Genomic DNA, 18,311 nt, shown 5'->3' with positions numbered 1-18,311 from the left:
TCCCCCACGGTCTAAAGACATGTGGTATACAGTAGGTAATTGAATAAGCTAAATTGATCTTAGTGTATGTGTGTGAATGAGTGTGTATGGATGTTTCCCAGTACTGGGTTGCAGCTGGAAGCTGGATGTTTCCGCTGTGTGAAATTCCACTGTGGCAACTTCTGATGAATAAAGAGACTAAGCCTAAGGAAAATGAATGAATGAAATGTGTACAAAAATGGGGAATGGACATTGGCATAAAGAATTTGCATAACATCATGCCCTAGTCACTATATTTTGTTACATTTGATAAAAACTCGTCTTACACTCAGATAATCAGTTCTGTTACAAATATCCACATATTCTGCCTCATTATTAGTTATAAGTTTGTTTATTTGCATACTGTACAGCTGAGTGGGTTCAAGTCAGTCTGGTCTGCAGTGCATAATTTATCATCCCTAAACTGCCACAAGGCTCCAGAGGCACACATGGTTACCTTAGATACAGCCTTGGCACACACACACTTGGCATATGGCGTCAGTCACTAGAAAACTGTTCTGTCAGTCAGCTTGAGTGCCATACTGATGCCAGCCCTGCTAAAGATGACCTCCTTTTTTTTTGACTGAGAGCTCCCACAATGACATCACATTTCCATTACTCTATAAAACTGACATTTGCTGCACAGTAAAAGCAGACGTGTCAGTGAGGATGTTCACTGTTATGTGAGAAGTCTATTTACTGAGACACAGTATAGTTTTTTTATGGAGGGAAATGTCATGGAAGTAGTTTTTTTTTTTTTGCTTTGCTTTTTAAAGGGATAAAATGAAAATTACCTCATCATTTATTCTCCTTCTGTGTGGTTTTTAACACATATGAGTTTCTTTATTCTGTTGAACATATTCGATATTGCATATTTTTGCTGAATCGGGTATCGGCCAGCTGGTACCAATCCAAATCCGATCTTGCACGTGTTCATGAAGGTAGCCTATTGTAAGGCAATAGAAAGATGTCATGTAGGTCTACTATATCCCAAATATTCTGAAGCCATTCAATAGTTTAATGTGAAGCACAGATGAATATTCAAGAGCTTAAATTCATGTTGAGCTCAGCGATTCCCGCCGCGCCTGTCAATCATTCTCCAATTCGAACTGTGTCGCGTTCATAACAACATGAAAAACTTTCTCCAAGACTATTTGTTCCTGTTAGTTTAAATAATCAGTGGAGAAATGCATTGAGTTTTGCATTAAATGGATTCATTTTGACCTGCAGCAAGGAGATCATTGCTGTTCCTAAATCATGTTGCACTGTGTCTGTTAGAGCATATCGCATTTGCAACCCTGGAGTAGAGAGTGTTATTGTTACCTGCTCTTCACACAAAAATTAGTCCTACCTGAAGTTTTAAATTAGAAACTTTGTGCTGCTAAGTTTTAAAAGCAACCCAAGCTCATTCTAAAAATCGTAGTCCCGTGGACGTTTCTGGAGACCACGAAATACGTCCCGGGAGGTACGTATGGCTGCATTTCATTTTTTTAAGCAAACGCTACGGGGCGGTGTGATACTGTTCCCTTTCGCGCTTGCCAGCTGACCGCTTACCTCCGTGTGGAGGGCTTTCCCGCTGCAGTCAGTTTGTCCGGTCAGCTCATTGTGTGCGTTGTGTTAATTCACACACCGGCTGCATAGACACAATGTGTGCCGATCCTTAAAATTATTCTAACAATGAGTTTCTGTTCTCTCATCCTTCCGACTAAGTTTATTCTTACGAGAGGAATACTTTTCAGTGCTTTCAGTTTCACAGTTTGTAAAACCTGCCTCATTGTGGTCAAAGTAGTTGATTGAATTAATAATAGTGAAACTAACAAGCGCAACATGGATTGTCATTAATAGAAAAGGGAATGTTTATTTAGTACAACAGGCTTTGCTCATAGGCTGGTTATTTTACCAACCATTAGAGTCAATAGTGGTGGCCTATTACAGATTTCGAAAAAAAATCTTAATATTAAAAAAGGAAACATAAGCTGGACCACAACAGATCAATGTCATGATGAATGCTCAAATAATATAGCCTAGTTTACAGCCAACATCATGTTTTTAGTTAAATGGTGTCGACTATCATATACAGTAGGCCTATCGTTCTGTTACTTTAACTAAAGAAGATATATTATTTGAACTATAGAACTATAGAAACTGTATTATGCTTTAAAAAACAAACAAAAAAACAGCACAGGGTCTGTATCGGTCGATACTCAGAATTTTGGTATTGGGATCAGATCGGTTCCAAAAAAATGGCATCGATGCATCCCGATTTTGAAGAATGCTGGATCCTGCCATCAGCATTCTTCAAAAGCCATTTTCTCAAATTGCCATCGAACAAATAAAGGTTTTGAGTAAATGTTGGCAGAATATAAATATTTGAGTGAACTATCCCTTTAAATAGTTCTTTTTAAGCATTAAGGATCATAATTGTATTATTTTAAGCTGTTCTGCTGTGAAGACATAACCACCTCCATGTCATTATGAGGGCAGACACGGGTCAACTGCGCAGGGGACATGAGGTCTGCATGACAAGCATCTGTCCCGCTGCTCACATGGATTAACACACTAAATATATCAACTTTCACTGGACATATTATGCAAAAAAGCTAACTGAGAGTTTGTTTGGAGCACATGAAGACAGAAGAGGAAACAAGGGGTATTTATTGTAATGTGCTTACTTGGCATGCAACTGCGTTTTGACCCAGTAAAGTGCAATTAGAATATTTAATAATGAAGATAAAAGCAATATCCTCTGACACAGCAAGATGCACATGAGCCCCCTCTGGAGCATGTTGTTGATGGTTTAATATATTTACTTCCTGTGTTCTTGCAGTTGGGTGTAAAGTGAGTTATCTGCTCTGGGACGGATTAATGCTCTATTCTCCTCACAACAAGAGAGCGACAGAGCGAGTGGGAGAGAGAGAGAGAGTATTTGGGTAAAAGAGACAGTTAACTGACTTTCTGTGGCGCTGATTATCTGGGTCAGTGCAGACTTTACACTTTCTGACCCGTCTCTTGTAATCAAGACTGCGAAGTACAACACTGAGTGCGCATAGCAACAACACACTGTGTTGTATAAATATTCAAGAATTCTCAGAAAGATGTGTTTGACAGCTGAACGAATATATTTAGGATATTCCTAGTTATATTTGAACAGATTTTGTTTGATATAAGAGATTCTTCATTGCTGTCTATCAGTTGTTCTGCTTGATTCAAGACTTCATCAAGACTTCATTCACTGTTTCAGACTGATAAAGATTTTATTAGATGTGTAAGTTTTACTCTTATCTAGTGTTAAATGGAAAGTTCACCAAATGATGAAAAGTCATTACCCTGAAAACACAGGATGTCAGCATGATGTTGTACCCCAACGTCATGGGGATGTTAGATTTTGTTTGGAAATGAAAATCGATTTGACGTCAGAACCCAACGTCAATGTCCAACGTCCAACCTTAAATCAACCTAAAAACAACAAAATATCAACGTCTACCACTATGACATCTATCAGACATTGGATTTTGGTCACTTTCCAACACAACTTAAAATCAACCAAATATCAACGTAATTTGACATTGTTATTGGATGTCAAAATAACGTTCTCCTTAGACGCTAGCTAGACATTGAATTTTGGTCCCCTAACGTCATGACCTAAATCTAAATCCCCCAGAATATTGTAATAACGAAAATAGTAAATCCAAGGTATCATCGTTTAATCATTTTTTTTTTTGTTTGTTTGTTTTTTCTACTTTTGAAGTTCTTCGAAATATCCTCTTTTGTGTTCAACAGAAGAATGAAGCTCATAAAGGTTTAAAGCCACATGAGGGACAGTAAATTATGAGGTCATTTTATTTTGCATGAATCTTCCACAAAACACTAACCTAAACAAACCACAAAAGTGTAAAACTTCATAAATTGTCTCACATTTTTGCTATCAACACACAGGAAATCCTTAAGCCTTTATATCGAGTATATCTAGAAAATCATAGACATCTCAAAGCCGACAAGAAGCCTTCTAGAACACTCCAGTTATCACCAGAATGTTCAACAGCATCATTATTGAACATTGTATCCCAAAACTACTTAAAACACAGTAGCAACGCCTTAGAAACAACACAGGCAACCTTGTTGCCTGCTTGGCGACACCTCGAAACCAACTAGGATAGACTGGGACTATTCATAATAGAACTAAATAAACAGAACACCTTAGCAAGTCCATAAATAACGAAGAACACATTTGACACTTTGTGGAATGACCGTAGTATATATCAAACAACCTAGCAATCATTTACCAAAACCGTAGCAACCTCCCAGAAAATGGTAAGACATCAATCATTCAATCAACCAATCATTCATAGGTTTAATTGATCATTCATTCATTCATTCATTCATTCATTCATTCATTCATTCATTCATTCGTTCGTTCTTTATTAATTTATTTATTAGTGTAATTGATCAATCAATCAATCAATCATCAATATTGTTTAAATTAATACATTTAGTTAGAAGTAAGAAATTTTATTATTGTTCCAGGTAAGAAATTATCATCATAATAATTACCATTATCATGATGATCATCGTAGTAATTAATGAGAATATTGTATTTTATTGTATGATTTATTTATTACTATAATATAGTACTCTTCATTCATTTTTTCACTTTCCTTCGCTTTAGTCCCTTATTTATCAGGGGTCGCCACAGTGGAATGAACCGCCAACTATTCCGGCATATGTTTTACACGCTGTATGTCCTTCCAGCTGCAACCCAGCACTGGGAAACACCCATACACTCTCCCATTCACACACACTTATACACTACTGCCAATTTAGTTTATCTAATTCACCTACTGTATAGGGCATTTCTTTAAATCGCGGAGGAAACCGGGGTACCTGAAGGAAACCCACTCAAACACAGGGAAACCCAGCTGGGACTCGAAGCAGTGACCTTTTTGCTTGAGGTGACAGTGCTAACCACTGAGCCACCGTGCCACCAATACAGATATATATTGCAAAAATGTCACAGTAAAAACGTTTCCTTACCGTATAAAAGCTGCAGGTTAAACCAACATTATTTGTAGTGTTACTGTAAAACAGGGGTCATCAAACTTGTTCCTGGAGGGCCAGTGTCCTGCAGATTTCAGCTCCAACCCTAATCAAACACACCTGAACAAGCTAATCAAGGTCTTAGGTATACTTGAAACACCCAGGCAGGTGTGTTGAGGAGAGTTGGAGCTAAACACTGCAGGGTCACAGGCCCTCCAGGACCAGGATTGGTGACCCCTGCTGTAAAATGTCAAATTTGTTTTCGGAAATATACAATTAAATACCATATAATACTTTACAAATACTTCATATAGTAATTTATTTACAGCTCATGTTTGTGATTAGGAATGCACCTTGTTTAAATAATACTGCATTATTTAGTGTCATGTATGCTGTTTAGATGACAATGTGTCCTTGTGTGTGTGACTCACTGTCCTCTGGCCATGTTTTATAAATGGGACACTTTTAAATTTTGTTAAACATCATAGCTATAACAATTGTTTAAAAAAAACAAAACAAAAAGTTCTATCCTTGAGCGGGGGCATTGGTTTTTTTTTTTTTTTTTTTTTTTTTTTTGAGAAGAGTTGGCAGTGAAACTGTTCGAATGTGTGCCAGGCGAATTCACACGAGTGGCAGTCAGTTCTGTCCTTTGCTGAAGCTCCATGATATAAACTTGGCCAAAAAAACGACACAGGCAGGCAAACTGATGAACCTGATTAGGTCACTGGGTAAAAGTCACTCTATATCCTCACCTCTTCACTGGATGTGTACACAACAACAAGCCAGGACTAATATCGTCTACAATTTATGTCTTGTTCTTTTGCCAAGTATCTGGATAGTCTGTTTTCCGTCTTTGTTTGCAGAGGATAATGCACTGCTTTTTAATTACTAAATGTCGGTGATTTGTGCAAAATTTTCAACTTTCCGCTTTATTACGTCACAAATGGATCTTATAGACACTTGAGAAGAAAACACAATGGCAGAATAGTAACTGCAGGTCAAGCTGCACCCTAATTTAATATTTTAGCAAAGCACATTCTAAGTTATGTAAAATACTTTTGACATTCTTTTATGTCTAATTAATTTATATTTCATTGATTTAATAAATAAAAAAACCACAACTTTGCAAATTCTTAAGGACTGTCAAAAATCATTTATTTTTTACCAACAAATTTATATAAAGTTAAAGTTAAATTATTAGCCCTCCTGTGAAATTGTTATTTTCTTAATTTTCCTGAGTGCAGTTTAATGGAGAGATTTTGGTATCACTTTATTTTCATGGTCCCTTTAACGCATTTTGTTGAATTTAAGTTACATTGCATCTACATGCCAACTAATTCTCATTAGATTATAAGTAGACTGTTTGGTTGGGGTTAGGGTTGAAGTTAGGGTTAGTGTAAGTTGACATGTACTTGCAAACTTTCTTATAGTCAGTTAAATGTTAAAGGAGCAGTATTAACAGATATTAGGGAGACAGTCTACTAGGGCTGGGCGATTTAGCAAAAAAAAAAATCTAGGTTTTTTATAAAGTTTGACCGACTCACGATTTTGATTTTTTTTTTTATTGTGTTACTAGTCTTCTCAAAACATTACAACAACATGACTGAAGTAGCATTCTCTTTAAAAGTAACTTGAAAAACCATCTGGTTAAGGAACATTGTATTTTTAATGGCCATGTCATACAAAAATCGGTCAAGGTGTAAATAAATGTAAAACAAATTCACGAGTTAAATAGCGTTGTTGAAGATTTGAATAAGAAATATTTATGTAAATATTGCAGTTGCAGGAATACAGAGGTATTTTTGCAAGTTTTGCTGAGCCTAAGAAAGATTGTCTGTCAGCTCGGCTTTGACTTTGTCTTCTGATTGAATGACAGGTTGTAATGCTGCTGCCTTTTTCTTAAAAAGATACAGTGGAAGAAAAGGACTGAACATGGAAACTGTAAAGCCTAATTTAACCCAATGTGTGATGTTGTGGACGTATAGCAGGAGCAAATACAAGTACCAGATGCGTGTCTAATATAAAATAATATATTTAATCTATTTTTCTTTTTCCCCCTTTTAAATAACGATCATTTGATGCGCTTTGCTCCTCTCTCTGTATTATGGTGCCTGATCTGTCTGGTTTTCAACTAGGTCTGCTAAATGACGTCATGGGGGCGGGTACTTTCATTTTCACTGCTACAGTCCCTCACTTCTACTCGTGTTAAAACCAAAAGATCAGCACGGTATTTCACATGGCAGGCTTTTACGTCCTTCATACATGTTGAGATAGAGTTTATTGACTTGATGAGGGAATGTCTTGACAATCCACACAGACGTGCAACAAGTAAAACCCTACATGACTTCACGCTTTAACAGGCAGTCAAGCAGGTCGCACACCAGAAGCGCCGCGACACGGTGCGGACATGACAGTTTAAACTATCACACACCAAATGCACACATTGGCATGATATTTAACATAAAAATAATCAGATGGCGCTCTGTGGGCCGGCTGAAATGACAACTGCTTCGTGAATCGAGGCTGGGCGGCGCCGGTGTGTGTATAGAAACCTGTTTAGAATTCTAAAATCCATGGTGCTGTGCGGCGCGTCGCCAAGAGGCGCTTCTGGTGTGCTTCCTGCTTCATTCAGAGAGTAAACAAAAGCATTGGTGCCATTATAATGTATTACATATATATATTTTTTAAAAATCGCGATTTCTCAATTTGATTCAAAATTAAACCGTCTTAAAACGTAAATTCGAATTAATCTAAAAAATCTGAAAAATCACGCAGCTCTACAGTCTACTAATACTGAAATGAGAAGTAATTGGCATATAGTTGCCACTACTATCATTCTTCCATGGTGGGGTGCCACACCAAAATTAATCCCGCCACGGCTATATTACAGTTTTTCATTTAAAACATTCAGTCGTGTTTTTTAATAACAGGTGATAACTGCACCAAAACGTATTAAAACATAAGTGAATTATAACAGCGCAAACATTTCCCTAACTGTAGTAGTGCAGTGCGTCATTTGTTTAACCCTTGAAGGTTACTTGCTGACTGACTGGCTGACTGACAAGTGCGTGATGCGTGAGGCTAGCAAACACGATATATAGCCATTTCATTTTACTTCAGGACACATTAATGCCGCTCTGTAGGTCTATTGGAGACATTCATAAATATTCCTAGCAAATCTGATAAATGTTGGAGACATACTTGTTATGTAAACACTCTAAATCGCACTTCAGCAGTGTTTATTTAAGAGCGCACAAGAAGATCTGTGATTGAGCAGTGTAATGGGGCATACAAGAAGTTTTGTGCACGAACAGAGGAAATCGGCGTACAAGCAAAGAGATTCGCATGCTCGTAGGCTATTACATGAATGCGATCTCGACTTAATACTGCACTCACGACATTTGTCATTGAAATAACGCCACAGGTAGTTGCTATAGATCTGTGTAAAAAAGGCCTGCCACCACAGCTGGAAAAAATCCTAGAGGAAATCGTGCAATAACACTTTTAGTCAACAAAATGTGCAATAGGGAACATCAAAAGGAAGTGTTACCAAACAATTTTTAATACATTTTTAAACATAATAGTTTTTAAAAATAGTTCAACTAATTTATTTTGTCTTAGACATAGTGACAGTACATAATATTATTGGACAACAGTGGTTTGTTATGTAAAAAGGGGCTGAATTTTTTTTTTCTTAAAGGGGCTAATGATATTGTTCTTAAAATTGTTTTAAAAACAATAAAACTTTTTTTTTATTCCAGCCAAACTAAAAAACATAATATAAAAGAAAATAAAAAATATATATAATACTGTGAAAATATTTGAATAATTTTAATAATTCACAGGATGTATATACAGTTACGTTTTTTTTTAAAGATGTATGAGAAGCATTATGTTTTGAGTGTAAGTCACTTTGGATTCAGGTAGATATGTCACACATTTAGGAATCAAAATGCATTTATTTAACTATATTTACAGTTTTCTGTCAAAAAAAAAGGTCCCATTAGTTAACATTCATCAACATGTTTCCTTACCTGAACTAAAAATGAAAGTATACTTGAACAGCACTTATTTAGCGATGTTAAACATTTACTAATGTATTGCTAAAATACAAAGTTGTGCTAGTTAACATTAGATTTGGGGGCCGGGGGGATAGGCTGATTTGACAAGTCTCCGAGTGTTAAACATTTTACTTTTATCATTTTTTTTTTATTCATTCGGCAGATTTTTTTTTCTTTTTAGATCAATAGTAGATACATTTTCAATTGAGATGCTAATGGTCTAATTCGATTCAATGATTTATGCAATGCTAAGCTGAAAAAGTTCTCCAACCAGATGCAGTGATTGATTAAATGGATTAAAAAATGGCAAAATTCAACTATTTAAAATGAGTCTATTCCTGTGTAAAGTGTGCCTTTTACCAAAAAACACTTTTTTTTGTAAAGTGTATATAGTTACTAAAATTTTGCAAAGTCAGTGATACCTAAAAAACATGGCTGCCAATTGAATAGAATTTGTCAGAAAATTAAGGAATTTACCACAATGTGAAAAAAAATCTGAAAATGCTCTCTAATTTTGATTTGTTTGAGAAGGATTTGCTTAAGAATATTAAAATATGCTTGAAAACAGCTCTTTTGCTCCTGTTAGTATTACGTCAATCATGTAAAATCTCTCATTGTTTGTTTTAGAGAGCCAGAACGGAAGCTATTGAAGTCTTTTTGCTTTAAGGTATTCAAATCATCCAGGCACATCACAGTAAGAGTGGCACCGTGACCCCGGCACACATTTAAAGACAGGAAAAGGTCAGGAAGAGCAGGAGTGAGCCTCCGACATGGCAGGGGGTTTGAGCGTCTCTGAAAAAAGCATTAGAGGAGCTGTGTGTTTGTGCGTGTCACTCCAGACAGAGGGAAGACGGTGGAATGTAAGACTGGGATCAGAAGGCAAAGTCTGTGTCTCCTGAACTCTGATTGGTGGATGTGTGGTTGGAATGCATAAAAATGAAGCGAGCGGAAATAAGAGAACTGGAATGTTTTTCCAAATGCCGTCTTTCGTATTTTATTTATTTATTTTTTTTGTCTGGGGTTTAAGTGCTGCTAATAACCTTTAATACCTGAGATGTTTTTCATTTGGATAAGTACACCACAGTTGAATAAAACCTTTTTTTTTTCTGTTCATCTTGTTGTCTTTATTTCTAATCAGATAAGTAATTCTCATTGTTCTCATTTTTTGTTCTCAATCCAACTAAATGAACACTATTTGTGCATCATTCTCTGTCTCTCAGTCATTATTTAGTTGTTTATTTTTTATCGTGATTTGATTCGATTAAACCCCGCGATTATTTCTTAAATGTTTATTGTATGGTTATAAGATAGATAAAATTAATAAACTGTGATATTGCATTGGAATGATGACGTTTTTAGAGTTGGACATGGAAATATTATGCTATATTACTTTATTACCATGTTAATGTCTATGTCATGCAAACATAGGATAGTCATTTGAAAACATTTTTATTACATAAACTTATTTTACTGTATTTGACTAGAATCTCCAATTGACTTTTTTTTTATTAGCATCAATATTTTCATAAAAACATTCAATATTCCTAGAACCTTTTTATTCACAAAAAGGCTCTTTTTACATGAAAAAGAACAACTTTTTAGGCGACCAAAAGTTTCTTCTATGGCATTGCCAAAATAAACCTTTTGGACCTTGTGTGAATGTGAGAACTTTGGCTTCAAGACACATACTTGCCAAAAACAAACAGAGTTGCGTCTGTTCACTGCTGTCATCTGGAAAGTATGAAGCGCTTCATGGTTATCTTACATACCTTTTACTGGAAACCGTCTTTATTTTTCCAGTTTGGGTTTCAGCTTGTAGAATTTGACTAAAGTGTAATTTTCTCATTAACAGTATTTTTTTATGACCAGCATCTACAGTACATGAGCACAGATATTTAGTTAGCACAGACAACGAATGATGTGTAAATGTGTGATTATAGGCCTCCCGCATTTGTCAAGGCCAAACAAGCCATTTACTTCAAACTACTGAATCATATCTTCTTGAGCAGAGAAAGGAAAAGTGACACAGAAGTGTGATGGTTGTGCAGTATTAAAAGTTCTTCTTGCGGATCATTGAAACTAATAGGGAATGTTAAAGAGTCTGAAGTATTTTAAGAAAAACAAAAAGGGATAGTTCACCAAGAAAATGTAAATTCACTTGTTCCAAGTCTGTTTGAGTTTCTTTGTTCTGTTGAGCAACAAAGTAGATAAACTGAAGAATGCTGTAAAGCAACAGCCATTCATTTCCATAGTATTTATTTATTTATTTTTGTTTCTACACTGAAAATCCAACAGTCAACTTTATCAAATGAAATAAGTGTAGTGAGCTCAAAATTAACTGAAAGTTAATTCTACTCATTTAAAAAGAGTTGTGAACTCAGTGTTGAAGGTAATGAGTTAAATAAATACCTTGTTACTTCAACTTAAATGGAGTAAGTTTCCTCAAAAAGTAAGCAATCTTTTTCCTCAAACGGTTTAAGTTGACTTGACTTACTGTGTTTTACAGTACTCCGTTGATTTGAGTTCTCTTCATTTATCACGTTTTACTATGATCAATTGCTTGAGTAAAACTCAAATGGATTAAGTTCACAGTACTCATTAGGATTAGTTGAACTTAAATGTTTTTTGCAATAAGTTTCCTCAAATGATTTGAGAGACCTTAACCTTTTGTGTTTTACAATATACTGGTTTTTGCTCATTTCTAACATTTTTCAGGATGTCTTGTTTTGAGTCCATCAGAAGAAAGAAATTCATAAGTATATAAATGATAAGGTAATTTTTTTTTTTTTTTTTGGTTAACTTTACTTTTAGCAGAGATGGGAAGTAACGGAGTACAAATACTTCATTACTGTACTTAAATAGATTTTTCTGGAATCAGTACTTTACTCAACTATTTATTTTTTTGACAACTTTTAACTTTTACTTCTTACATTTTTACACAAATATCTGTACTTTCTACTTCTTACATTTTTAAAACCACGGTCGCTACTTTCGTTTTCATGTGTTTGGTGAAGCGATCTATATTATTTATTATCATTGCGCAATAACATGAGTGCCCTTTTGATGCAAGCAGTCAATTATTCCTCATTGCGCGCCTGCATGCTACAGTGCGCAGCTATCGCACACCGTCCGTGGGCTAGTTTAGGAAGATTACTATGAGAAAGGCTAGGATCACTCTGCAGATGTGAGAGAGAGAGAATTTAACATGTGTGATGCTGCCCTGTTTACAAAGTAAGACATCATTTGTTCGATCGGATCACAGGTAAACAAGAAAGACACATTCCAGTTCAAAAACATGCAGTTTAAACGCTTAAGCCTTTTGTCTACTTCCAATCATTTTTGCACGGGCTTTTTTTGTAAAGATTTGTCCATTTAGTAATAAAACAATTAAACACTTTATAAAAATGTATGCATTGCGGTGTTTTTCCTTTATTTCAGGGTTATGTATTAGTGGTGGCGCCTGCAGCCGTACAGAACATTTAAATTGTTTTGTAACAGCTTTTGATGTGGAGGTTCCTTGTACTGTTGCCCTAAACTAAACTAAACTAAACTAAACTAAACTAAACTAAACTAAACTAAACTAAACTAAACTAAACTAAACTAAACCATAGGAACAGTATTAGTATTATAGTTTTAAAAACCTTGACATTTATCATCCCATGTCTAGTGCTAAATAAGCAAGAGATGATGTTTTTTGTATGCATTTGTGTATGTTTAGGTAACTGATGAGATAAAAAGTTGTTACACATAATAAGACATCCATGTGAACAGTCTTGTAAATATATCACTGCATTTATGCACAATATCTACCAGCACACTTTTAAGAGACCTGAGCGTGTGTGTGTGTGTGTGTGTGTGTGTGTGTGTGTGTGTGTGTGTGTGTGTGTGTGTGTGTGTGTGTGTGTGTGTGTGTGTGTGTGTGTGTGTGTGTGTGTGTGTGTGTGTGTGTGTGTGTGTTGGAGGCGGAGGGACTAGGGGCTTTATTTGTTCATCTGTCTCAGTGTGTGTGTGAGTTCTGGAGAGTGACTCAATGAGGAAACATCTGAGAGAACCACAGGACTCCAACTAGCTTGCGACTTTTAGCACGTCACAATGAGGGTGAGTGAGTGCTTTCTCATTCCAATGCTCTTATTGTGTTTAGAAAAGCATATTTTCGTCTGAATCTTCATGCAGAGCTGCTAATAGTTCATATGTAAATATGTTAGACTGATATTCAGCCTCTGTGTCATCATAAGTTAGTTATTATTAAGTGAAATTTGTTGTTTCACGACTAGAGCATGCGTCTATTTGTTAAAAAGGAGCTCCTTCACGGCACAATGAAACAGCGTGTGCTTCTTTAGAAGTGTTCAGGTAGTCTCAGTTTTAATTGGAAACACTCATCAAGCTTGCCCGTAAACTCCAGGATCAGAAGCTCAAAGGGCTGATGGAAGCAGATCAAATGATTGAATCCCTCCTGCGGCTCATCAGCCTCTGTGTGTTTCAGAGGACTTTTAAGACTCAGGGTGTGTTCAGCGTGATCTTAAACTATTTCCTTCCCCCAGGCGACCCTGCTAATGACAACTACAGAGGACCCTTTAAACTTGTAAATGAAACACATTGGGGTCTGCTATATAGTAGTCCTGTTCTAAACTTGGACTAAACGTCTCTTTTGGCAGTGGGAACATCTGTGTTGGAGCTTTTAACAGTTTTGACTGCACAAAAAATCAGTTGGTCTTGGCTCTCAAGTGTTGATAATTAGCAGTTACGGTATACAGCAATTACTGGTGCAAATTGTAGTTGTGGAGAAACTTTCTGTGATATCAGCCTGTCAGTATTAAAAGGTCTCTGGGTTTTGACAGAGCTTGAGAAATGAAAGCACTATTTTTTAATTCAGACGTGTCATTTTCTCAGCCAGGTGAGGACACGTTGATGCACTTTTAATAAGTTATTTAAAATTCTCCTGTGAGAGGAACACACTACTGTATGTACCAATGACACCACATGATGTCAACATAAACAGAACAGAATGCAAAGTGCATGCTAAAGTATCATAGCATTTCATTTGCAAACCAGTTCCAAATGTATATTTTTTGTCTTTTTTAAGTCTCTGAACAGACCAACCAAGAGAGCAAAGCTACTATTTGTTATGAGAAACTATTATTATTTTTAGTTAACAGAAATCTTTTACACTTGGTACCTTTCACTTGATAACAGGGAAAAAAATATATATAATAAACATAAATGTGGTGTTACCATGATACCATGTGCATTTTATTATTTTTTTTTATATGAAATTAGTTTATTTAATTAGGGATGGAACAAAAAAAGACATTTTCAGGCAAAGAAATGGAAATTATCCATTGTACATAGAAAATAAATCAAAACTAAATTCAAAATTAAAAGCCGCTTACCTTTCCGAGTGCTGGGTTGCAGCTGGAAGGGCATCCGCTGCGTAAAAAAATTCTGCTATAGTTAGTGGTTCATTCCACTGTGGTGATCCCTAATAAATTAGGGACTAAGTCAAAGGAAAACGAATTGAATGAATGAAGGAAATGTGATTACCTTTAGCTAACACTTTCCGTTAGGGATGTACCGATCAGGGTTTTTTTGCCCTCGAGTCTGAGTCATTTGATTTAGAGTATCTACCGAAACTGAAACCCGATCTGATACTTCTATAATACATAAAAACGAATAAAAGAGAGCGAAGAACCAGATACAGGATGCTCCTTATTTTTCATTTAATTCACCTTATTTTAACATTCAACAACTCTGTTTGTTTGTTGTGTTTTCATTTCCACCTCTTGCAATCCCAAGTTTACATCTCTCACAGTTTGCTAGGCAATGTTGTCTTCATCAAGCTTATAATACCTCCAGACCGCAGACATATTCCCAATTACCGCTTCAAGCTACATCCATGTTCTACTTTGCTGGAATTTAACCAATAGCGTCTCTGCAACAATGTGATGTCATGCTGCACGTGTTGCTGTTCTGATCAAATCTGAAGCTGCACATTCGGGCCCGATTTCTGATCACATGATGGGATCTAGACATCTCTACTTTCCATACATTATTTAAGAAAATTAAAAGATACTCACATTTACTCACCATCAAGCTCTGTGAGTTTCTTTTTTCTTTTGAAGAATGTTGAAAACTGGTAACCATTGACATCCATATTAGGAAAAACAAAAACATAGGCTCATTCTAAAAAACATAGCCCTATATACATTTCTGGAGATTTTAAATCATGTAGCCAGAAGTACGTATGACTGCATTTTTGTCTTTAAAATTAATGCTTTGGGGCGGTATGACTCCATTCCTTTTCTCGCTTACCAGCTGACCGCTTACCTCTGTATGGACGGCTTTCCCACTGTTACAAGTTTATCCAGTTAGCTCGCCATGTATATGTCCGACTTGAGATGCAGAGAGCAGTTGACCACGATGATGGGGTTTGAGTCCAGCGAAAAATGGTTCCAGAAAGCAGGTAAGACAAAAGCAGAAACAAAAAATAAAATAAACAAGTAAATAACAGGGTGAGAATGTGGTAAAAATCAGGTGAAGGCTTTTTTGATCTGGATTGCTTTTGAAAACTGTTGGTTGGGTTTAGAAAAGGGGTGGGCGGGTCAATTGGTGTTTTTGAAAACACTACTGGTTGGGTTTAGGGAAGGAGGAGGGTGGGTCAGTTGATTAGTCAGTCAGTCAAACAGTCAGTCGACAGCAGCCTCTGGTGGATTTACATGAAAACAGCAGGAGCAAATGGCACTTGTGAGAAAAATTTGAGATCTTAAAAAGCTTACATACACAGCAGCAAAAACTGCAAAAAAAAAACATAGCTCCTGGGACGTAGTTGGTGCTCTCCAGAAATGTATATAGGGGTACATAATCAGCCTGAGTTAAAAAAAAAAAAAAACTTTAAAAGTCAACAGCAGGTTTCCAACATTCTTCAAAATATCTTCTTTTGTGTTCACCAGAAGAAAGAAAGTCAAACAGGTTTGGAACAAGTAAAGGTAAAGTAAACGATGACAGAATTTTATTTTTTAGGTGAATTAAAGGTTTTATTATTACTTTATTATTACTTTTCTCAACTTACAGCATACCAAAGTTTTTGTACAAAAGTATTGTTAAGCCAGTGTGGCGTGTGCAATGGGAAAGGGCCATGGGAACAGTCTGAAGTGATTCTGCTCAGCCGTGTTCCTGATTTCAGTGTGATCCTGGAGATCGGGGAGGCTGATGATTACAGGTTGTGCTAATTAAGGGTTTTGCGTTTACTCCACAAAATCACACTGAGCTCATCTAGTCTCTAGAGCACTTCAAAGACAGCACACGCAACCTGCCGGAGTCTCTGTTTAGCCTCTTTCTCTGCTGTGGATTTAATCATGTGCAATTATTTTACATCCTGAAGCAGGGTTTCCCAACTGGGGGGGTTGTAATGAAGAGACTGTTAGTGATTGAGATTTTATGAAAATTAAATATGCATATATGTATATCAATTTTATGTGCTCTACCATTCAGAGTTTTGAAGTCAGGGAGATTGTTTTTTTAAGGAAGTCCCTTCTGCATCCTGAGGCTGCATGCATTTCATTAAAAACTGACAACTATTTTAAGATTTAAGATAACTGTGATTAAGATTGTTTTAAAATGTCATTTTATTTTCTGTTATGTCAAAGCTGACTTTTCAGCATTATTACTTCTATTCCAGTCTTCAATGTTACATGACCCTTTAGAAATTATTCTAATATGCTGATTTGATGCTTCATATTAATATCCCTCTTTAAAACATTCATTCATTCATTTTCCTTCAGCTATATCCACAGTGGAATGAACCGCCACAGATTATATTCCAGCAAATGTTTTACGCAGCTGATGCCCTTTCAGCCGCAGCCCAGTATTGGGAAACACCCATACCATACCTGTCATCATTGGGATGTGAAAATAAGGGATATGCCTACCATAATAAAGGATATGTTATATGTAATATGTTTTGTTATTATTATTTACAAAAGAAAAAATAAATGCTAAACATTAGCAGCAAATAAATTAGCAAACAATTCAGCTTATTAAAATTAATAGCTATTATAAAGAAATAGAATCAAGTTATTAAATTTCATTAACCTTTTCTTCACTGTATAATTTACACATTCTCATTAAAGAGAAACAAATGAATATCTCATTTATTTGAATTTTTCGTTTGATAACATTAAATAACAGAGGTGTCACAAAAAAAATGCACACATCTAACGTTATAATGAAAAACCTTCCAAGATTGACATGTTTTATATGTTATTATTATTAATTGTGTGTATATGTCTTTTAAAGCATGCACCCAAAACCCAGACTTTCGCTCCGTTTCAAATTGCGTGTACAGAATCCATTTGGGAAACAGCATCTATTTATCACTATGAAGCGCGTCAGCTGACAGTCACGCACCGCTATATGTACTATAAATATTTACCGACTGTTTTGGGGATTGCATAGGAGGGGCGACGACCCCTGTAATGAAGAGGAAAGGGAATCCTGCTGTTTTCATATTTATTTCAAAGTTTTTTCATGCCTAAAAAAAACAAAAGCACAGAACAGACATTTAGGAGCAAGGGGCGTCCCCTGGTGGTTCGGCGGTGTCGGTTGCATAAGGGGGGATCAGTTCTTTAATGTTTATTGCCAACCTTCATAGAAAGACTAAAAAACAGGAGAAATACAGGAAAATACCTTTACAGGATGATGGCAGGATAGAACTGTAAAATACGGGACAATCCTGGAAAAGACGGAAGGGTTGATAGGTATGACTCTAACATACACACACACACACTACGGACAATTAACCCACACCAACATGAGGAAAACATTCAAACTTCACACAGACATGCCAACTGACCCAGCTAGGACTCGAACCAGCGACCTTCTTGTGTGAGAGCACCCGGAGGAAACCCACGCCAACACAGAGGAATGTATTCAAAATATATTTATATCCTCGAGTGCTCGTTGGTTCCTGTTTAGTATTTTATCATGGTATACGTGTGTCTGCACAATTCAACAAAAATCTGTAGTGACATTTATTTAAATACATTTTGCACAATGTGACAAACGTTTTTTAATGTATCGGCATAGTAAAGAAACACTCATTCATTTTCTTTTGCGCTTAGTCCCTTTATTAATCAGGGTTTGCCACAGTGAAAGGAATTGCCAAATTATCCAGCATATACACTGCAAAAAATGCTTTTCTTG

General features: G+C 36.1%; 1 protein-coding gene across 50 annotated transcripts in view; it reads left to right on the top strand.

The window, feature by feature from the left end:
* phldb1b (pleckstrin homology-like domain, family B, member 1b) overlaps positions 1-18,311 on the top strand; it is a 147,480-nt gene that overhangs the window by 77,023 nt on the left and 52,146 nt on the right. For 5 of the 50 annotated variants that reach the window (XM_073923574.1, XM_073923573.1, XM_073923572.1 and 2 more), the window contains exon 1: positions 13,122-13,211. The exons of the other annotated variants lie outside the window; for them this stretch is intronic. In XM_073923574.1, the coding sequence (XP_073779675.1) occupies positions 13,206-13,211 (6 nt within the window). In that variant the 5' untranslated portion in view covers positions 13,122-13,205. Of the gene's footprint in view, positions 1-13,121; positions 13,212-18,311 lie in introns of those variants that run through there. 50 annotated transcript variants of the gene reach the window in all.

Source organism: Danio rerio, chromosome 15 (assembly GCF_049306965.1).
Source record: "Danio rerio strain Tuebingen ecotype United States chromosome 15, GRCz12tu, whole genome shotgun sequence".
Lineage (NCBI taxonomy): Eukaryota > Metazoa > Chordata > Actinopteri > Cypriniformes > Danionidae > Danio > Danio rerio.
Note: the sequence above shows the minus strand (reverse complement) of the source record. Positions and strands in the feature narration are given on the sequence as shown.